The 23175-nt window shown below is 43.0% G+C and overlaps 1 protein-coding gene across 3 annotated transcripts in view; it reads left to right on the plus strand.

The window, feature by feature from the left end:
* Positions 1–23175, plus strand: part of LOC126299574 (importin-9) — a 121012-nt gene that overhangs the window by 94511 nt on the left and 3326 nt on the right. For all 3 annotated transcript variants that reach the window (XM_049991584.1, XM_049991583.1, XM_049991582.1), the window contains exons 15-18: positions 7868–8143; positions 8659–8825; positions 19933–20185; positions 22941–23031. In XM_049991584.1, the coding sequence (XP_049847541.1) occupies positions 7868–8143; positions 8659–8825; positions 19933–20185; positions 22941–23031 (787 nt within the window). The remainder of the gene's footprint in view (positions 1–7867; positions 8144–8658; positions 8826–19932; positions 20186–22940; positions 23032–23175) is intronic.

Consider the following 23175-nt stretch of genomic DNA (forward strand, 5'->3'; position numbering starts at 1 on the left):
TTTCAGTTAATATAACTGATCAAACAACCATATGAAAAAATATTCACACAAAATTAGTCTTGCCAATCTGCATGGTGAAATTGCTTCCCTCCTAATGCTGTATCTCAGGTGAATATTTGGCTCAATGAAGAATGACAGCTTGTCAAAACAAGCTGCATCCATTCTTAAAAAAAATTTTATGCAGTAGTGGATCCTCCAGCCTCAGCTCCTTCATCAATAAGGAATAGCAGTCTTTTTCCTGGTACCAGCAGCTTCTATTTTTTTGCCGCAGTTTACTTCAGATGTTTTCTTTATGGTGAAATCCGCAACTATGCTAATAAAAGCCAAGGCGATATCTTCTTCAATCCTTTCTGAGCCTTGTCTTCTGAAAGTATTTAAACAACTTTGAGGCCATTTACAAATCTGAGTGACTTATAGTTCCATACAAACTGCATGAAAACAATTAAATGCAGCACGATAGTGACTGTCTAAAGTACAAATAAATGTAGTTTCCTGAGAAAGACTTAAAATACCCAAAAGTCTCGAAAGTGAACTAAAGCAGTTGATTCACGTGCTGGAAGTTGTCAACAAACACGTAAAGCAGACGACGTGACACATTTGCCGTATAAACACTTCTGTGGTTGGACGTTCTATCGCATGGAGTGCTGCAGTGGACTACTTTCTTGTGAGAGTCTTATGTGTAGTGTAAAACAGGCTTAAGGAAGGTGGCACACAGGTGAATCCAGTTGGTAATTATTGTTTGAATTCCTTTGTATTTTAGCGTTCAACCCCTTTGGTTGTCCAGAGGATGAAAATATCAGTGCATCAGAACTACACTAAGAACTTTGTCCTGAGATCCCCCTTCCCATCCATGCTCTTTTTCTGACAACATTGGTTTAACAATCCTGTTACCGGTGCAAATATCCATGTATTTTGGTGTGCATTGCAAGTAATAGTTGTAGAGTATAAAATTACTACGAGGAAGTAGTTACCATATGCTTAATTTTATGCAGTTGCTAGTTGTGGAAGTCTTCAGCATCAAAGATTTAAGTGGGGGGGGGGGGGGGGGGGGGGGCAGGTGGGTCAGTGCAACAGTGGTTTTCCTTGGAATTTGGAAATCCCAATTGTTTTTGGTAGTGGTGTATTCCATGATTGGTTAACTTAACCACAATGTTATAAAGTCTCTCGTGAATTAGTTTTAGAAATAGTGCACCTGCAACTAGTTTTCTTGGTTAGCCCACTGTTGCACCGACATTTTTGTGTACATGAGAAATAAGAGAGAAAGTTATTTGAATAAATGTAATGTAATTAATCATATGTTCATCCTAATAGTTGTTTTATAAGTTTTAATATGAATTTAAAGGAACAATACATTGCACAAAGTGGTTATGTCAGTAAAGTAATTATATTATAAACTTATCATTACAAGCCAGAACTTTCTTTTTCAGTATGTGTTTAGCAATCTTACACAGTAGGCATGCTATACATAATCAAAAAGGTCTTCACTGTCATTCTCCACAATATGTTGCATATTTTCATCTTCATCAGTTCCATTTTGAAATACCAGACTACTATAAAATGAATGGTGAATGGATGGAACAGATTTCAAAAGGTCATTAATATCTTTGTTTCTTTGGATTTATTGGCCTGGGGTTGGAATATTTTGGTACTAGCTGAACATGCTGTAGTTAAAGGGTGTGTTTATTCTTTCTCTTTCCCACCGAGCGAGGTGGCGCAGTGGTTAGCCGGACGTGGGATTGAACCGTCGTCCTCCCGAATGCGAGTCCAGTGTGCTATCATGATTTAGATCTTCTGCGATTTCCCTAAATCGCTATAGGCAAATGCTGGTATGGTTCCCTTGAAAGGGCATGGCCAACTTCCTTCTCCATCCTTCCCCAATCCGATGATACCGATGACCTCACTGTTCGGTCTCTTCCCCCAAACAATCCAGCCCTCCCAAACAATCCAGCCCTCTTTCTCATCTACATCTACATCTACATCTACATGACTACTCTGCAATTCACATTTAAGTGCTTGGCAGAGGGTTCATCGAACCACAATCATACTATCTCTCTACTATTCCACTCCCGAACAGCAAGCGGGAAAAACGAACACCTAAACCTTTCTGTTCGAGCTCTGATTTCTTTTATTTTATTTTGATGATCATTCCTACCTATGTACGTTGGGTTCAACAAAATATTTTCACATTCGGAAAAGAAAGTTGGTGACTGAAATTTCGTAAAAAGGTCTCGCCGCGACGAAAAACGTCTATGCTGTAATGACTTCCATCCCAACTCGTGTATCATATCTGCCTCACTCTCTCCCCTATTACGTGATAATACAAAATGAGCTGCCCTTTTTGCACCCTTTCGATGTCCTCCGTCAATCCCACCTGGTAAGGATCCCACACCGCGCAGCAATATTCTAACAGAGGACGAACGAGTGTAGTGTAAGCTGTCTCTTTAGTGGACTTGTTGCATCTTCCAAGTGTCCTGCCAATGAAACGCAACCTTTGGCTCGCCTTCCTGACAATATTATCTATGTGGTCCTTCCAACTGAAGTTGTTCGTAATTTTAACACCCAGGTACTTAGTTGAATTGGCAGCCTTGAGATTTGTACTATTTATAGAGTAATCGAATTCCAACGGATTTCTTTTGGAACTCATGTGGATCACCTCACACTTTTCGTTATTTAGCGTCAACTGCCACCTGACACACCATACAGCAATCTTTTCTAAATCGCTTTGCAACTGATACTGGTCTTCGGATGACCTTACTAGACGGTAAATTGCATCATCATCTGTGAACAATCTAAGAGAACTGCTCAGATTGTCACCCAGGTCATTTATATAGATCAGGAATAGCAGAGGTCCCAGGACACTTCCCTGGGGAACACCTGATATCACTTCAGTTTTACTCGATGATTTGCCGTCTATTACTACGAACTGCGAACTTCCTGACAGGAAATCACGAATCCAGTCGCACAACTGAGACGATACCCCATAGGTCCGCAGCTTGATTAGAAGTCGCTTGTGAAGAACGGTGTCAAAAGCTTTCCGGAAATCTAGAAATACGGAATCAACTTGAGAACCCCTGTCGATAGCGGCCATTACTTCGTGCGAATAAAGAGCTAGCTGCGTTGCACAAGAGCGATGTTTTCTGAAGCCATGCTGATTACGTATCAATAGATCGTTCCCTTCGAGGTGATTCATAATGTTTGAATACAGTATATGCTCCAAAACTCTACTGCAGACCGACGTCAATGATATAGGTCTGTAGTTAAATGGATTACTCCTACTACCCTTCTTGAACACTGGTGCGACCTGCGCAATTTTCCAATCTGTAGGTACAGATCTATCGGTGAGCGAGCGGTTGTATAAGAGTGCTAAGTAGGGAGCTATAGTATCAGCGTAATCTGAAAGGAACCTAATCGGTATACAATCTGGACCTGAAGACTTGCCCGTATCAAGCGATTTGAGTTGCTTCGCAACCCCTAGGGTATCTACTTCTAAGAAACTCATGCTAGCAGATGTTCGTGTTTCAAATTCTGCAATATTCCATTCGTCTTCCCTGGTGAAGGAATTTCGGAAAACTGCGTTCAATAACTCCGCTTTAGCGGCACAGTCGTCGATAACAGTACCATCGGCACTGCGCAGCGAAGGTATCGACTGCATCTTGCCGCTTGTGTACTTTACATACGACCAGAATTTCTTCGGATTTTCTACCAAATTTCGAGACGATGTTTTGTTGCGGAACCTATTAAAGGCATCTCGGATCGAAGTACGTCCCAAATTTCGCGCGTAAGTAAGTTTTAGCCCATCTTCGGGATTTCGCGTTCTTCTGAACTTCGCATTCTTTTTCCGTTGCCTCTGCAACAGCGTTCGGACCATTTTTGTGTACCACGGGGGATCCGTTCCATCTCTTACCAATTTATGAGGTATGAATATCTCAATTGCTGTTGCTACTATATCTTTGAATTTGAGCCACATCTCGTCTACATTCGCATAGTCAGTTCGGAAGGAATGGAAATTGTCTTTTAGGAAGGCTTCTAGTGACTCTTTATCCGCTTTTTTAAATAAAATTATTTTGCGTTTATTTCTGATGGATTTGGAAGAAATGGTACTGAGCCTAGCTACAATGACCTTGTGATCACTAATCCCTGTATCAGTCATGATGCTCTCTATCAGCTCTGGATTGTTTGTGGCTAAGAGGTCAAGTGTGTTTTCGCAACCATTTACAATTCGCGTGGGTTCGTGGACTAACTACTCGAAATAATTTTCGGAGAATGCATTTAGGACATTCTCGGAAGACGTTTTCTGCCTATCACCGGTTTTGAACAAGTATTTTTGCCAACATACCGAGGGTAGGTTTAAGTCCCAACCAACTATAACCGTATGAGTGGGCTATTTACTTGTTACGAGACTCAAACTTTCTCTGAACTGTTCCGCAACTGTATCATCGGAGTCTGGGGGTCGGTAGAAGGAGCCAATTATTAACTTAATTCGGCTGTTAAGTATAACCTCCACCCATACCAATTCGCACGGAGTATCTACTTCGACTTCACTACAAGATAAACCACTACTGACAGATACAAACACTCCACCACCAATTCTGCCTAATCTATCTTTCCTGAACACCGTCTGAGACTTCGTAAAAATTTCTGCAGAACTTATTTCAGGCTTTAGCCAGCTTTCTGTACCTATGATGATATCAGCTTCTGTGCTTTCTATTAGCGCTTGAAGCTCAGGGACTTTTCCAGCGCAACTACAACAATTTACAACTATAATTCCGACTGTTCCTTGATCCAAGCACGTCCTGTAATTGCCAAGCACCCTTTGACATTGCAGCCCATCCCGCACTTTCCCGAGGCCTTCTAACCTAAAAAACCGCTCAGTCCACGCCACACAGCCTCCGCTACCCGTGTAGCCACCAGCTGAGTGTAGTGAACTCCTGACCTATTCAGCGGAACCCGAAACCCCACCACCCTATGGCGCAAGTCAAGGAATCTGCAGCCAATACGGTCGCAAAACCGTCTGAGCCTCTGATTCAGACCCTCCACCCGGCTCTGCACCAAAGGTCCGCAGTCGGTTCTGTCAATGATGCTGCAGGTGGTCAGCACTGCCTTCATCTCGTAAGCAAGACCGACAGCCTTCACCAAATCAGATAGCCGCTGGAATCCAGAGAGAATTTCCTCAGATCCAAAGCGACACACGTCATTAGTGCCGACATGTGCTACCACCTGCAGCTGTCTGCACCCTGTGCTCTTCATGGCATCCGGAAGGACCCTTTCCACATCAGGAATGACTCCTCCCTGAATGCACACGGAGTGCACACTGGATTTCTTCCCCTCCTTAGCCGCCGTATCCCTAAGGGGCCCCATTATGCGCCTAACATTGGAGCTCCCAACTACCAGTAAGCCCACCCTCTGCGATTGCCTGGACCTTGAAGGCTGAGAATGATCCTCTGAAACAGGGCAGGCAGCTGCATCTGGCTCAGCCAGAGACAGTGCCTGAAACCGGTTTGTCAGACGCACCGGGGAGGCTTTCTGATCAGCCTCCGGGGACGCCTTTCGCTGCCTGCCACGCCTTGGAATGACCTCCCAATCAACCACATGCGAGGGCTCAGTCCTACTGCGGGCAGCAACCGGGGCAACCATAGCGGCAGACCGATCTGGGGACAGACGGGACGAGGTTGACATCCCCATGATACCCAAGTCTGGCTCCCCACAGTGGTGCCCATTGGCAACAGCCTCAAGCTGCGCGACCGAAGTCAGCGCCGATTGCAGCTGTGAGCGAAGGGATGCCAAGTCAGCCCTCATCCGAACACAGCAATCGCAGTCACTGTCCATTCTAATCGATGTTGGAACAAGTTACTGAAACAAGAGTCCGTGCCTAGATAATGCAAGCGAAACACGCAAGGAATGTATCAACTAACCTGTACAAATGCCTAACGACTGCGCTACAATCTGCTGAATTTACGATTACAGTAACTAAAACTCGAAATTGCACCTCCTATATGAAACTCACACGCAATTTAAATAAGAATCTACCAAGTAAACACTAAAGCGCGATGCTACCACTGTCAAATACTATAATACGCCCGAAATATATGAATTAAACAATGCAAGTACCCAAAAACAATTAAAGAAATTAATTAAACTGTCTAACAAATAAGCAAGCTAGGGTTATACGACTTGCTGCTGCAGCTGCTTATCCAACGGCGGCAGGGAGCCTTTGTCCTTTAACGATATTCATACAAGCACCTTGCTCTATACTATCTGAATAACAATACCTAAAACAATACTTCTATGGTTGTTCAACAGAGACTTTCGGCATTGAAATGTGACTGAAAGCAACAGGTTCTTTATTTTCAGTAAATTTACGATTAGTTATTTTATCAGTTAAAGGCTTTCAACTTACAAAGTCAGCCTGTTGCAGTTCATTTCCATTAAATTTTCTTTTACCTATCCTAGTATATTTTTTATAAGATCTACCCCATTGTTTGTGAATAAGTTGCAATCCAAAGCATACTAAGGATATATTCTTATTTTGAGCAAAACAGTTATTAGAATACATGATTAATTTATCAATATTTTGAAGATTGTTGGAAGCATGTTTAATTAAACATTATATTATTTCATCAGCACTCTGTCCTGCAATAGGTTCTTGCCATACATACATGTGCACATCATCTGAAGTACAATCATGCACACACAAGTTAGAAATCCACAACTGTCTCTTGTTGAAAAATTCACTAGTGTGTAGATGGGGAGTAGAAAGAGCTTGTTGTAAATCGAATGCTATCACTGTCATAGAACTGTGGTCTTTAGAATAAGCTGTATCAGTCTTTAGATTATTATATGCCTGTTTCACTTTTAATTAATACAAATCTAACTCTTTTTGGACGCTATCTTTTTCAACGTCTTCCTGTGCATTTGAAAGTTTTAAGCGCAATGAATCGCACACCTTGCATGTGTTAGTAGATGGTGAGGAAGAGAGAAGTTGAATTTTGTATTTAAAATATCCCTGTAAAGATACTCGTCAACAATATCTTCAGGATTATGTTCCTGTTTCACCCAAGTAACATAAAGTTTATACATCATAGCTGCATTAATACCTTAAGGCAAATACTTCCTGTTTGGAGCAGAAGCTCTCGAATAATTTTGATGCAATGGAAAAAGTGTGTGTGTGTGTGTGTGTGTGTGTGTGTGGGAGTGTGTGTGTGTGTGTGTGTGTGTGTGTGTGTGTGTGTGTGTGTGTGGGAGTGTGTGTGTGTGTGTGTGGGAGTGTGTGTGTGTGTGTGTGTGTGTGTGTGTGGGAGTGTGTGTGTGTGTGTGGGGGGGAGTGTGTGTGTATTAGCTTCTCTTGTTACTGTTTAACATTATATGCTTATGTTGGTGGGTAAATATAATGATTGTGTTGACACCCAGATCTTCACCTGAAGATGTGGTTGTGATGCTACTAAACTTGGTGAGAATCCAATAAAAAGAATTTTCATACAGCTGAAGCAGTTTCCTAATTTCCAGAATGCATTTTTTTGAGTTGTAGTTGCCCTGACTACATAGTCCCATTTGCCTTGCAGTGGCATCTCCCATGATATATGTCCTAGATGAATTCATAATTCCTAGTTGTTTTTCTGAGAACTTTCATATTACAAATAAATTTCTGGCTCTGAAAAGTAGCAGTTTTGCAAATGAGTTTACATGTTTTTGTTGTTAATTCTGTGCCTTTTTCCCCATTGGCAGTCAATTAACCTCAGATTTTTAGCAAACCTTCTCTTTAGTGCTTCATAAGACGTACAAAGCTTTTAAAAGGATGAAATAAGTCTGTTGTTGATGGCTCTGAGCTATAGACTAAAGGACTAAAGAACTTTGGCTGCTTTTGTTCCAGAATGGAGGAGAATGTTTGAGGGCATATGTATCTGTCTCTCCTGATCAAGTCTTCAATTACCAAGATGCAGATGGGCAAACTGGATTGGGTTACCTTCTACAGACAGCAGCTGTTTTGTTGAATCCTGCTTCTACAGAGTTCACAGCAACATCTGTTGGAAAGTTTGTTGTGACTCTAATATCAAAAGCAGGAAATATTCTGGGTGAAAACCTAGATTTGATTTTGAAGGCTGTCCTAAGTAAAATGCAGAGAGCAGAATCAATAACAGTTATACAGGTAAGAATCAATGTTCTAGCATTTTAATAAGCATAAATTGTATTTTGCTATGACCAACCTGGTGCCTTTCCCCAGAAGCAATGAAAGAAGGCAAACATGAAGGGTTACTTCAATACCAGGGGACAAGTTCCCCTAAGGTTTGGTCATTACTTGGAGTTAATGATGTTCTGTTTGACAAGTTGTACTGCAAAGGTCTTTCTCAAATGAAACCCTGCCAGAAAGTTCTTGGTTCCCATGCTACAATCAATTCAACAAGACAAACTTAATTGTGCTAGTATGGCAGATTGCATAGTTTTCGCAAAGGATTTAAATCTTATTTGTTTAACATCTTGCATCTTGGCAAGCAAAATTGTGTAGAACTCGTATTTCAGTTGGCAATAAAGGTAATGAGGAAACTACTAATAGAATGAATTTAAGTACCTTAGTGGAAGTCTCTCTCTCTCTCTCTCTCTCTCTCTCTCTCTCTCTCTCTCTCTCTCTCTCTCTCTCATTGATGTTTGGTAATTACATTACAGAGCCTTATTATGGTATATGCACAACTCATCCATCATCAGTTGGAACCGGTGCTAAATTTTTTATCATCTGTTCCTGGCCCAACTGGACAGTCTGCATTACATTATGTGTTGGAAGAATGGAGTTACCGCCACAGTTACTTCTGTGGGGACTATGAGGTGAAAGTGAGGTAATACATTGTGCTTAGTTCAGTCTTCTTAATAGTTGCATAATACAGTGTAAGTAGAAAAGTTTGTATAAGTGAAGCACCACACTGAAAAAGGAAAAACATCATAGAATTAACTGATGAAGACTATGCTCAAGTTTCATAAAATAAGCTAGCGAATCAAGGGTGTAATTTAATCAGATTTTTCAACCAGGAAAGTCTTCTTTCTGATTAGTTACCATATTGCTGCCATGGTAGATGTGTTATAGTTCCATTCTACTTCTATAATGCGCAAGTGACCTTGACTGCATATTGGAGGGTATTTCTGGTACCACTGACTGTTACCTCTTTCCCTATTCCACTCATGAAAGGCATGTGGGAAGACTGACTGTCAGTAAGCCTCTGAATTAGCCTTAACTTCTCAGATTTTCTCATTTGGTCATTTTTCAAGATGTCTGTGGGAGGGATAAACAGATCTATTGTTAGACTCTTCCCCAAATATACTGTCGTAAATTCAATACTAACCTCTCAGTGGTGCACAAACACTTCTCCTGGAGCATCTGCCACTGGAGTTAGTGTTAAGTATCTTCATAACACACTCGCACTTATTAAACGATCTTGTGATGAAACGCACCACTTCTCATTGGATCTCTCCCTCCCTCACTGACTACCACCCTCCAATGCCCGCTGTAGGTCCGGGGGTTAGAATAGGGCCGAGGTATTCCTGCCTGTCGTAAGAGGTGAGTAAAAGGAGTCTAACATTTTGGCCTTTCTGTGATGATCCCCTGTAGGCTCTGACCTCCATTTTTCAAAATTTTGAGGAAGGGTGCCTTACATGAAGCATAGTGTCCATTATGCGCTGAGACCTCTCGCATCCTTCATCAATGTGGATCTGCAATTCTGCTCATTATCCAGCTGTTCAGTGAGGTCACCCTCTTAGGTGTTTTTTCCTCCATCCTCTGTGCAGTATTGCTTTCTGCGCTGTCAATGATAACGGACGATTTCTTAGCTCGTTTGCACCTGATATCCAGCACGGTAGCCAGTTTATTGCAATGGGGCCGCCATGTACCCAGTTGGTTGTAGCCTCCTGACTACACAAGTATGGCTCCACTGATGCCTGTGCCGTTAACTCCCCATGTATGTCAAGGAGTAGATGTCTGTCACCCTGCGGCATTGGGACTCCTGGCAATGGTGGCCTTTGCTGTGGCTGGGTGGTGCCCGTGGGAAAGACTACTGGTTGGAGTGGGTGGCATCAGGGCGGATGACACGCCATTAAGTGTAGTACGTCGTCTCTTGCTGGTGGTCAAACATCAGCAGTCTCTAAGCGGTCAGGGTCTAATTTCAATGCTAAGAAATACAACCGAAATCATTCACCCCTCCCGCCCCCTCTCCCTGGGCACACTATGGGAGGAATGCCAGGCTAAGGATGGCAACAAAGCTTATTTACTTTGGTACCTATATGTATGAAAGTTGATGGGAATTTTTCTTGTCAATGAAACATCAGTTTTTTGTGGAGCATTTAGAGAACAAGTTTGGGGAGGTGGAGGGCTTGTCCAAAATGCGGTCAGGGTCAGTCTTGATCAAAACAGCATCCTCTGCCCAGTCACAGGCACTACTCGCCTGTTACAAGCTGGGGATGCTTGTGTTTCCATCACGTCCCATAAGAGCTTAAATAAGGTCCAGGGTATCATATTTCACAGGGACCTTCTTTTGCAGTCTGACAATGAGCTGCAAGCCAATTTAGAGTGGTGAAGTGTCAGTTTTGTCTGGCGCGTCCACCAGCGTCCGAGGGATAATCAGGTAACCACCGGTGCAGTCATATTGGCCTTCGAGGGTGATACATTACCCAAGGTGGTCAGGGTGGTGATCTACCACTGAGGCATAAAGCCTCCCCTGATGTGCTCGAAGTGTTGCAAGTTCGGCCATATGTCTTCCCGCTGTATTTCCAGTGTCAACTGTCAGGATTGTGGATATCCTTCACATCTCAATACTCCAGTACCCCACCTCACATCTGTGTCAACTGTGGAGAGCACCATTCACCTTGCTTTCCAGACTGCAAGATTCTCCAGAAAGAAAGAAAAATAAGGGAATAAAAGACCCTGGACCGACTGACCTGCACAGAGGCTATGAGAAAATGAGAGGCTACATCCTGTGCATATGAAGTCAACCTACACTGCTGCTGTGGCAATGGTTCTACCCTCTTACATCCTGACTCTGAGCTGTCAGATTCCATCTGCCCCCTTGATGGTGGGGGCACTTCTCCCTGTTGCTCCTGCACAACCTACTTCAGGAGCAGCACCCCCCCCCCCCCCCCCCCCCCGCCCCAAAAACCATTGGGGATGTCAGTCCCCACTTCTCAGTTGGATAAGGCTCCTCTTACCAGGAAGGGATCCCTTCGGCCACTCCTTTCCCAGGTTCCTACCAGTGGCTGAAGCAGCCACAGGTTGCTGGTTGTGGGGCTTCATGGTCCTCTTAAGTCTCTGAGACTGAATCAGTGAAGTCCTTCCAGCTGGACAAACCTATGGAGCAGCGAGATGAACCTGAAAAGAAAGACCCCCAAGAACCAAGGCACTGTGTGGTACCCACACCACCACCACCTACAAGCTGTGTGTCAAAGGATGAGGTGGAGATTCTGGCATCGGCTGAGGACCTAGATCTCACTGGGCCCTCAGACACAATGGATGTCTATCACACAGGTACTCATCTGGTAGCAGCTGGTGACCCTGAGACATAAACTGCCTCATTGTGTGTTTAGTTCCTTCCCAGTCTCACGATCACATACTCCTCCAGTGGAATTGACAGTGATTTCCACCAACTGGCTGAGATATGGCAACTGTTAAGCTTCACACCTGCTTTCTGCAGTGAAACCAGGAAACCTGATTCCCGGCAATGCGGACCCATGCCCTCCATGGTTGTAAGGGATATTACAGGAACCATAGCAACTAATAGTATCAGGTGGAGTTTGCATCTGTCCTGAACTCAGTGTGTAGTGAACCTGTGCCCCCTTCAAATTCCCTCTTGAAGCTGTGGCTGTCAGAATAAGGACAATGCAGGAAGTAACTGTCTGGAATGTATATCTTCCTCCAGATGGTGCACATCCCCTCAACGTATTGACAGCACTGAATGATCAACTCCCTAAACTTTCCTACTTTTGTAAGATTTTTTACACGCACAACGCCTTGTGGGGTGGCGTCCTGCTTATTGGCCAAAGTGAGGTGGTCAAAAATTTACTCTCATGACTTGACCTCTGCCTCTTAAATAGATGCCCCCACACATTTCAGTGCGGCACATGGCACATATTTGGCCATTGAGCTCTGTTTGCATTCCTGGCCTTCTCTCATCTGTCCACTGTAGAGCACATAACGACCTGTGGTGTAGTGACCACTTCCCCAGCCTCCTGTCACTCCCTCAAGGTCACACCCATGGATGCCTACCCAGATGGGCTTTAAACAAGGCAGACTGGTTAAGCCTTCACCTCTGCTGTCACTGCTGAATCTCCTCCACATGGTGCCATCAGTGTTGTTTAGCAGGTCACTATGACGATAGTTTCTGCAGCGGAAAACGTGATCGCTCGGTCTTTAGGGTGCCCCTGGCGAAAGTCACTCTTGGTGGTAGCCGGAAGTCGCTGAGGCAATTAGAGCGTCTACAAGCTTTACAGCAACACAAGCGGCACCTTTCTCTAGAGCACATAATAGCCTTTAAGCGACTCCGTGCCCGTGTTCGCCAGCTTATAAAACGACGGTAACAAGAGTGTTGGGAGAGGTAAGTGTCGACTATTGGGTGCCGTACGTCACATTCCAAAGTCTGGACAAAGATTAGATATCTTTGGGTACTAGACACCAACAGGTGTCCCTGGCATTAACATCAATGGCATGTTATCTAAAGATGCAAACGCATTTGCTGAGCAATCTGCTAGAGCCTCTGCATCGGAGAACTAGCCTCCATCCCTTCTCACCCTCAAATAGCGGATGGAAAGGAAAGTCATCTCGTTCACTACATGCCACAGTGAACCCTATAACGCCCCATTTACAGAGTGGGAGCTCCTCAGCACCCTTGCACATTGCCCCCCTACTCAGCTCCTGGGCCAGATTGGATCCACAGTCAGATGATTAAACATATCTTGTCTGACAAGAGACATCTTCTCGTCGTGTTCAACCGGACCTAGTGCGATGGAGTCTTTCCATCATAGTGGTGGGAGAGCACCATCATTCCGGTGCTCAAACCCAGTCAAAACCCACTTGATGTGGATAGCTACCAGCCCATCAGCCTCAACAACTTTCTTTGTAAGCTGCTGGAATGTATGGTGTGTCATCGGTTGGGTTGGGTTGGGTTGGGTTGGGTTGGGTCGGGTCCTGGAGTCATGGGGACAACTTGTTTAGTGTCAGGACGGCTTCTGCCAGGGTCGCTCAACCACAGGTAATCTTGTCTCCCTTGAGTCTGCCGTCTGAACAGCCTTTTCCAGAGCCAGCATCTGGTTGCCGTCTCTTTTTACTTACATAAAGCACAAGAGACAAACTGGTGACATCATATCCTTACCACATAGTATGAGTCGGGTCTCTGAGGCCACTCCTGATTTGTATTCAGAACTTCCTGTTGCTCTGTTCTTTCCGTGTTCAAGTTAGTGCCTCCCATAGTTTCCCCCTACTCAGGAGAATCGTGTTCTGCAGGGTTCCGTATTGAGTATCTTTCTATTTTTAGTGGCTATTAATGGTCTAGAAGCAGCTGTAGGGCTGCCGGTCTCGCCTTCTCTTTATGTGGATAATTTCTGCATTTTGTACTGCTCCTCCAGTACTGGTGTTGCAGAGCAGCACCTACAGGGAGCCATTTACAAGGCACAGTCATGTACTCTAGCCCATGGTCTCCAGTTTTGGCCGCAAAGTCATATCCCATGTATTTCCGTCAACATTGCACTGTTCATCCAGAACCAGAACTTTACCGTAATGATGATTCACTCACTGTAGTGGAGACATATCTATTCTTAGGACTGATTTTAGATGCCTGATTGCCTTGGCTACCTCACCTTCATCAGCTTAAGCAAAAGTGCTGGCAGCACCTCAATGCTGTCCACTCCCTCATCAACACCAACTGGGGTGCAGATCGCTCTATGCTGCTGCTCTATGGGGCTCTTGTTCACTCGTGCCTTGACTATGGGAGTCTGGTTTACAGTTCAGCAGCACTCTCAGCCTTGTGTGTACTTGACACAGTGCACCACTGCGGTGTTCGCCTAGTGACGGGAGCTTTTAGAAAGAGTCCGGTGACCAGTGTCCTGGTGGAGGCCGGAGTCCCTCCATTGTAGGTTAGGTTAGGTGTGCACAACTGCTCGCCAGTTACGTTGCACACGTTTGTAGTTCTCCTGCACATCCGAATTACAGTCTCTTTTTTCCCCAACCACGGCCGTTCATCTCCTGTGTCAGTGGCCCAGGTCAGGGCTTAAGATTGCAGTTGGTGTCCTATCCCTTCTGTCTGAACTGGAGTCCTTACCAGTACCACATCTCCTTGAAGTCCATTCACGTACACCTCCATGGTGTACACCTAGGCTGTAGATTCTTCTGGACCTTTTGCATGGCCCTAAGGACTCAGTTAACCCTGCGGCTCTCTACCACTTCCTCTAGATTCTCGACATGTATCGGGGCTCTGAAGTGGTTTACACAGATAGCTTGATGGTCGCGTAGGCTTTGGTTTGGCCACGGAGGACATACTGAACAGCACTTCTTGCCAGATGGCTGCAAAGTTTTCGCTGCAGAGCTGGCGGCCGTATCTCGTGATCTTGAGCACATCCGCTCATGCCCTGGTGAGTCTCCTGTGTACTGACTCCTGGGGCAGGCTACAAGCTATTAACCTGGCCATCCTTGAGCAGCATCCATTCAGGAGTCTGTTTATGCCTGGGAACAGTCCAGTCATTCAGTGGTGTTTGTGAGGACATCTGGGACATGTCATAATCCCAGGCAATGAACTTGCGACAGGCTGCAGAAAGAGGCTACGTGGAAACTGCTTCTGGAGATGGGCATCTCCAAAACTGACCTGCCTTCTGTCTTATGCCGCAGGGTTTTTCGGCTTTGGGAGACGGAATGGCCTAACAGCCTGCACAACAAACTGAGTGTCATTAAGACGACTATGAATGTGTGGAAGTCTTCCATGCAGGCCTCTCTCAGGGAATCTGTCATCAGCCGGCTCCACATTGGTCATAGGTGGCTAATGCATGGTTACCTCCTTCGTCGCGAGCATCCACCTCGATGTCGCTGTGGCTCACATATGACGATCGTCCACCTCTTGCTGGACTGCCTTCTTTCAGCTGCTCTTCTGTGGACTTCTAACTTTCTCAGCCCCCATACCTTCGGTGTTAAGGGGAAAACAATGCCTCGACAGTGGCTTTAGTTTTAAGTTTTATTTGTGAGTGTGGTTTTTATCATTTCATCTAAGTTTTAGCATATGTCCTTTATCCTCTGTGTGTGCCCTTGACCCTAGCACTTTGTGTTTGTTGCCCTTCTGTCAATCTTGTATTCCTCTACTTTCTTCCAGCTATGTTTTGTATGTCTCAATTATTTTACTCCCACCCTTGTGGAGTTGTTTTAATCGGGACAAGAGACCAATGACCTAGCAGTTTGCCCCCCCCCCCCCCCCCCCCCATCTTTTAAACCTACATACCGACCTACCGATCTCGCTCACTGACTTGACAGACAGACCGACTGGCTGCATACCCTGCTGGCTGCCTCTCGTTTTAAACAGTAATTCATCTATCATACTACTTTGGGATAGTCTGGAAATTACATTTTTGTTCCATTAAGAATGAGGTTTTAAGTTCTGTCTGGAAGGAAACTTTTAATTCTGTCATAAAACTGGTCTGATAGTCAATTAGCCCATACTTTTTTGTAAGTAACCAGTTGTGCAGGATGGTGTCCTGTACCTGTCTGAAATCGAGGAACATGGCATCAACCCGAGCACTAATGCTTACAGCATTATGGATCACATGGACGAAGAGAGCAAACTGAGTTTCACAAGATCTCTGCCTGTGGAATCCATGTTGATTTTTATATAGGAGATTTTCATTCTTCAAAAATGTCAGTCTTGATCATGAAATATGCTCCAAAGTTCGAAAAGAGATTCTTTTGCATGATCTCGGTAGAATCTTACAGGTATCTTTCTGATGCCTATCCACTTCAAAGCAATTTTAGCTATTATCTAGTGTTCAATCAGTGCCCAATATCTGCCAATGATTAAAAGGAAGAACCACATAAAGATCTTTGGTGGTGAAACAATTTTGTAAGACCGAATTGTCTTTCTGTCCATTATGGGCACAGAATAGGTGATTTCGAACTGCTTACTGATTTTACATAAGCTCAAAACCTCTTGGCATTTTTACATGAAATGCACTCTCAATTGAAATATGGACAACCATCAATTTTATAATGGAATGACAATGAAAATTTGTGCTTGACCAGGACTTGACCTCAGATTTCCCACTTGTTGCGAGTGGTCACCTTATTTGGCTATCTGAGCACATCCCCTGGCCAAACCCATACTTCCTCATGTCGTCAACTGTGTGTCTACAACCTGCACCCGTACATTCATTATGTACATTTCCTAATGGGGAAGCATTTTAATTGAGTCACTTGCCTGGTGTCTGAGGGAAAATAAAATATGTCGTAGGGTTTTTAGTCAGATAGATTGACAAAATTTTACTTGCAAAGTCCTTGAATGCTTCTCTTATCGCTCTCCTTATGCTAATTTTCACCTTGTTCAGCTTTGGTTTGTCAAGCCAGAATGTGACTTCCTGTGAATCCATGACTAAGCTCTTTGTTTATGTAGCAGTTTTCTAACACAGCTGGTAAACCAGGATGGGTCTCTCCCATCCTTCAAAACGTTGCTTAGAACATACTGCTCCACATCCTCCTCACTTAATATTTAATGCTGACTACTTGGGTACTCTGCAATTTGTATATTTTCTTAATTTTCTTGACATTACTCGTATCTGTAGTCATAAATGCTACACTGCCTTATGATCACTGATAAGCCTCCTCCATATTAACGAATTCGAGAACTTCAGGTACATTTACTATTAGGTGTTCTATGAGTTACCTTCAGGAGTTATCTGTCCATCTGCTCGAAGTAATTTTTGGACAGGACATTGAAAATAAGGTCACAGGAATCCCTGTCTTTGACACCAGTTTTGATAGCATGACTACCTGTCTATGCCTGGCATGTTGAGGTCACCCCACCTCCCATTAAAACAGCATAATCAGAGAAAATTAAAAACAATATTCTGCAAGTTCTTTCTAAAGCAGTTTACTGCTGCAGCTCCTGGTCCAGGCTGTCTGTAAAAGCATCAAATTACCATTCTTGTTGACCCACTTTTGATGCTTAATTTCACCCACATTCATTCAGAATCTGTGATAACCTCGTCAGATAGTATCAGTCTTTACTGCTATAAATACGCCACTACCATTGGTGACAAACCTATCCTTAAGATACATATTCCAGTCACAATTTAGGATTTTGTTGTTGTTCACTTCTGGTTTCAACCAATTTCCTGTTGTAATATCTCTGCATTATGAAGTCAAATGGGACCTTACCATGGATGCTTATGCATTTCATTATTATCACAATAACCTTTCTATTTCAAATAGATGCGGACGACCATTCTCCGAGAATAATGTGGCTGATGTATCACAGATTTCAGCAGGACATTCTGACCTTCTACCCCAACACATTTTGTAGTTGATCAAAACTGTCTGGGGCTAGTGTTGGTAAAATAGGTAATTTCTCTTACTCGGGTGAATTAAATTTAGTATTACATAATGATCACCTCTCCAAATGTAACTAAGTTGTCTGAATTTTAAGCCAGTGCTCTTGCTACACAGAAAATAAAATTAGTTTCGTACGACAAAAATCTAAATTCAGGATTGGTTTACAAGTGTCAGTGTACAGTGAATTGCATTGAAAAAGTAATTTCTTTTTGCAGTTTACACTGCAGTTGCATTACTGAGCAAGTTTGGAGGACAAAGGTTCAATCCTCTTCGTAAGAATCCATATTTGTGTTTCCAGTTGTAACTCTGAATAACTTTGGTGAATGGCCAGGTGATCCCATTGAGACAGCAACCAGTTTCCTGCCTCATCCTTGTTCTGTCAGAGCTTATGCACTATCTGTAATAATCTTGTTATTAAAGAAGGTGATGCAGTGGCAAGACACTGGAGTCTTGTGAGAAAGTACTGCAGTTAGGATCACTTTGCAAGTAAGAGCCTAGGTATTTAAATTTCTTAACCAGCGTCAGTTCTCCTTGCAGGATAAGATATAGATCTTTGGCATCCTTTGTACACACATACTCCATTTTCACCCTGTTAATTCTCACTCCCTTTTCCTCTAGAGCTTTTCTCCACTGTTCAAGCTTGTCTTGAAGTGCCTCCTAGTGGGTTTACAGATTAAATCATTGGCAAACATCATGCTCCAGGATGCCTCTTTTTTTCACATCTTTGACTAGTACATCCATGACAAGGTCATAGAGAAATGGACTTGGAGCAGATCCCTGATGTAGTCCTACTCTCACTGGAAATGCCTTTGTTGCACCTGCATTGCTCCTGACATGTCATTGTACCTTCATCCATGTCTTCTACCACCCTGATATATTCTTCTGGCAAGCATTTACTTCTCAGGCTTTTCCACATCTCTTGCGTCGGCACTCTGTCATATGCCTTATCAAGATCGATAAAGGCCATATGGATCTTGGCTTGTACTTCTGTGCCTCTCCATCAGTTGCCTTAGTGCAAATATTGCATCAGTTGTTCCTCTTCCCAGCATAAATCCAAACAGTTCTTCACATACTTTACTTTCTAGATGCAACCTCTTCTCAGTTATCCTTTCCCAGATCTTCATTGTGTGGTACATCAGTTTCATCCCTCTATAATAGCGTTTTGGATATCCCCTTATATATGGAAACCTGTATACTGCTTCTCCAAGTATGCAGAAGTCTTTCCTCCTTTCCAAATCTTTTGCATTAGATCCCAGAGAATATCAGTTCCCTGTTCTCCCAGACTTTTCCATGCTTCTTTTTGGGATTTGGTATGCCCCTTAGGGCCTTCCCATTTTTCATTTTCATCACCACATGTTCAACTTCTTCCCTACTTTGGGTCGTTCCCTCATTTATATCTCCATCCTCAAACTTACCTCGTACTATTTTCCTCATTAAATAGACTTTCAAAGTACTCCCACCACCTATTCAGGATTTTCTCATGGTCGTGTAATACTACACCTGATAAATCATTGACCTGCCTCATTGAGGTTATGTCCTTGGTTGCCTTATCTCTTGCTTTAGCAGTCCATAGGACTTGCCTGCTGTCCTGTCTTCTTTCCAGCTCGTCATACCTCTTCCATTGCCTCAGCCTTTGCTTTTGCCACTGTTCTTTTTACCGTCATTTTTGCAGTCTTGTAGGCTTCCCTATCCTCCTGTCTTCCTGTTAAGTCCCATTGGTTTTTTGCATCTTTCTTCACTTTTACCACTTTCTGAAACTCCTCATTCCACTACCATGTCTCCTTATCTTCTTGTGGTCCCTTTCCTGTTACATCCAGCATATCTTTTCCAGCTTTTGTAATTACATTGCTATTATAACTCCACCACTCCTGTACATCCTCCGGTAATTTCACGTCTCTTAATAGTGTTTACTTGAATTTTTCTCGCAACACCTCTTCTTTCAGTTTCCACCACTTTATTCTTTGTTCTCCTCCACATTTACGTATTTTCCCCACTACCATTTCATAATCGGCTACTATGCATTTGTGTTGCACAGCCACACTTTCACCGTTTATAACCTTGGTATTCATTTCCTTTGTGTTTCCTTCTGGACAGCAAGTAGTCTGACTGTATTTTATGGTCTCCACTCCTGTACTGTATGTTATCTTTTACGATTGAAGTGGTCCGTATGGATATAATTTGCTACAGTGTAGTTATTTCACCTTTTGAATCTGATTTGACATTGATATTCAAATTTATTTTGCCTCCTTAGAATTTGGATTAGTAAATACTCACTAGCACTTCCTGATGAACTTTCTCATTTTGTTATTTAAGAATGTATTTAAAATTCCAATCACTTAATTTACTTTAAAAGATTCCATAATCTCTAAGCATGTTTGATGTTTCAGTGCACTAGCCCTTTGCAAAATTTTGGAATATGGAGTTTCCCACAATGATGATCGGCTTAACTCTATAATTGTGAAAGGTGATCAGATATATGTACAAAATGATTCGGGTGGTGTTAAAACAAGGTCACAAGCACAGAACAATTTCAACGAGTGGACATCTGTACCATTGCTTGTAAAGATTTTTAAGATTTTGTTGAATGAAGTGAGCAATGTAATGGAGAGCAAAGCTGCAAGGACAGAAATTGATGAGGAGGTATGTATAAGTTTCTATCTGATAAAACGTACATAGAAATAAGGAATGTGTGTATAATTTTTAAAATTGCGTTACAGCATGTTAAGTGCACCAGACAAAAAAATTAGTCACTTCTTGAGGAATCATTACATGTATCATTTAATACCATGAAGTTCCACCCCTCGACTTGATAACCTAACAGGAAGTCTGTGTTTCCAGAAGGTTGCACAGGTATTGCTTAAACCATTTGCTGAGGATTTCATCACAAAGTGCCATCAATCAGTGGTGATGCTGATGTCGGCATTTTACTTGTTGTTCCAACATGTCCTACAGATTTTCTATGTGGTTAGGCTAATCTACATTTATACTCCGCAAGCCACCCAATGGTGTGTGGCGGAGGGCACTTCACGTGCCACTGTCATTACTTCCCTTCCTTTTCCTGTTCCAGCTGCGTATGGTTCGCGGGAAGAACAACTGCCCGAAAGCCTCGGTGTGCGCTCGAATATCTCTAATTTTACATTCGTGATCTCCTTGGGAGGTATAAGTAGGGGGAAGCAATGTATTAGATACCTCATCCAGAAACGCACCCTCTCGAAACCTGGCGAGCAAGCTACACCGTGATGCAGAGCGCCTCTCTTGCGGAGTCTGGCACTTGAGTTTGCTAAACATCTCCATAACGCAATCACGGTTACCAAATAACCGTGTGACGAAACGCACCGCTCTTCTTTGGATCTTCTTCTGTCTCCTCTGTCAACCCGACCTGGTCCGGATCCCACACTGATGAGCAATACTAAAGTATAGATCGAACGAGTGTTTTGTAAGTCACCTTCTTTGTTGATGGACTACATTTTCTAAGGACTCTCCCAATGAATCTCAACCTGGCATGTGCCTTACCAACAATTAATTTTATATGATCATTCCACTTCAAATCATTCCGCACGCATACTCCCAGATATATTACAGAAGTAACTGCTACCTGTGTTTGTTCCGCTATCATATAATCATACAATAAAGGATCCTTCTTTCTATATATTCGCAATACATTACATTTGTCTATGTTAAGGATCAGTTGCCACTCCCTGCATCAAGTGCCTATCCACTGCAGATTTTCCTGCATTTCGCTGCAATTTTCTAATGATGCAACTTCTCTTTATACTACAGCATCTTCTGCGAAAAGCCGCATGGAACATCAGACAGTATCTACTAGGTTATATATAAAAGCAATGTTCCCATAACACTCCCCTGTGGCACGCCAGAGGTTACTTTAACGTCTGTAGTCGTCTCTCCATTGAGAACAACATGCTGTGTTCTGTTTGCTAAAAACTCTAAAATCCTGCCACAATCAGGTGATAATGCAGGCGTATCAAAATGTAGTAGGGTAGAGGAGGAGTGTTCAGAAAAAAGAAGTTTTTTGAGCCCAATGAACTTCGCTGTTGTCTTGAAAAATAAGTGTGGCAATAGCCTACTCATCATGCAGATGTTGACGAATGACCCAGTGCTGCTTTTCAAACATGCTCATTCATGTTAGTGATCATTTCAATGAGTGGACCCAATTCAGAATAAGAAAAACTTCCCCCAAAACTTCCCCCAAAACTTCCCCCAAAACTTCCCCCAAAACTTCAGACCCATCTCCACCTTGAACCTGACCTTGCACACATTTAGGATAAAATGCTTCACTTCAGCTTCAGTCCCAGCTCGTGGTTAGCAATGCTACTTCTGGATCACAGGGTCCCGGGTTCGATTCCTGGCTGGGTTGGGATTTTCTCTGCCTGGAGATTGGGTGTTTGTGTTGTCCTCATCATTTCATTATTATTGTCAGTGGCTACATTGGACTATGGAAAAATTGGAACTTTGTACCGGTGCTGATGACCGCGCAGTTCAGTGCCCCCTCAAACCAAACATCACTACTTCATCTTCAGTGCACACGACGTGCATCATTTGAATATAAGCAAAAATGTGATTTGTCAGATGGCACTATGTTCTGCCAGTGAGCTAATATTATTGTTCTAAGATTTCCATCACATTGAAGATTGACACCTTTATGTGCCTGTGTGAACATTGGCAGGGTAACACTCCAAACATTCATAGCATGCAGTTTGCATTGCAGTGTTCTTGTGCTAACTTTCATGCACTGCCTGCAGCAATTTCAGTTGCGTTTGAAAGCAATTTTGAATCCCAAGAAGTGAAATGCATCTCCAGCACCTCTGCAAGGATCTTTTTCCAACCACAATTTTGATGTGTTCCGTGTCCACGTGGGTTAAACCATTGCTGGTAGTCAGGTTGAAAAGTCTGCCACAAAACACAACCAAATTCAGCAACTTCAAACATCATAGGACCATGGACATGACCAGACTCTCTTGTTCTTTCTTGCTACCCTGTCACATCCATACATCTATGCATGTTTACATAGTGTCCATTGACATGAATGTTTCACTGAGCACTACTTACTTATTCTTGCGAAGAGGCAGTGATCCACCTGTAAAGGCTGAAATATTCATGTATGAGTGCAAACTGCACTGACAAATCTTTTCTTCAATAAGAATAAATAATAATACACATTTTCTTCTTTGTTTCGTGGCCTCTTTTCTGCAGTCAGTTGTAAAAGTTATATAGATTAATACTGTGTATAGCTTTATTTCCAAGCATTGCGACAATATGGCTTTTTGTAAAATTTTGTTTGAGAGGAACATGAACATTTTTCATGCTTTCACCTACTAAGTTTTAGTTTCGAAATAAGTTTGCCTACTGTTAATTTTTCTTTTTCTTGCTGTTTTAGACGGATGAAGAATGGGAAGATGACAGTGGATTCGAGCAAGGAGGCAGTGAAGACAAACAGTCTCAATCATTTGAGGATTCTTCTCCGGATGGTACGTACGTGTGTGTGTGTGTGTGTGTGTGTGTGTGTGTGTGTGTGTGTGTGTGAAGTTAGGATGGAGTCTAACGTGTTAACGTTCAATGTTAAGATGTAAATTCTTGGTTTCTCTTCAGTAATTTAAGGTTTGGATCTAAAA

Source organism: Schistocerca gregaria, chromosome X (genome assembly GCF_023897955.1).
Source record: "Schistocerca gregaria isolate iqSchGreg1 chromosome X, iqSchGreg1.2, whole genome shotgun sequence".
NCBI lineage: Eukaryota > Metazoa > Arthropoda > Insecta > Orthoptera > Acrididae > Schistocerca > Schistocerca gregaria.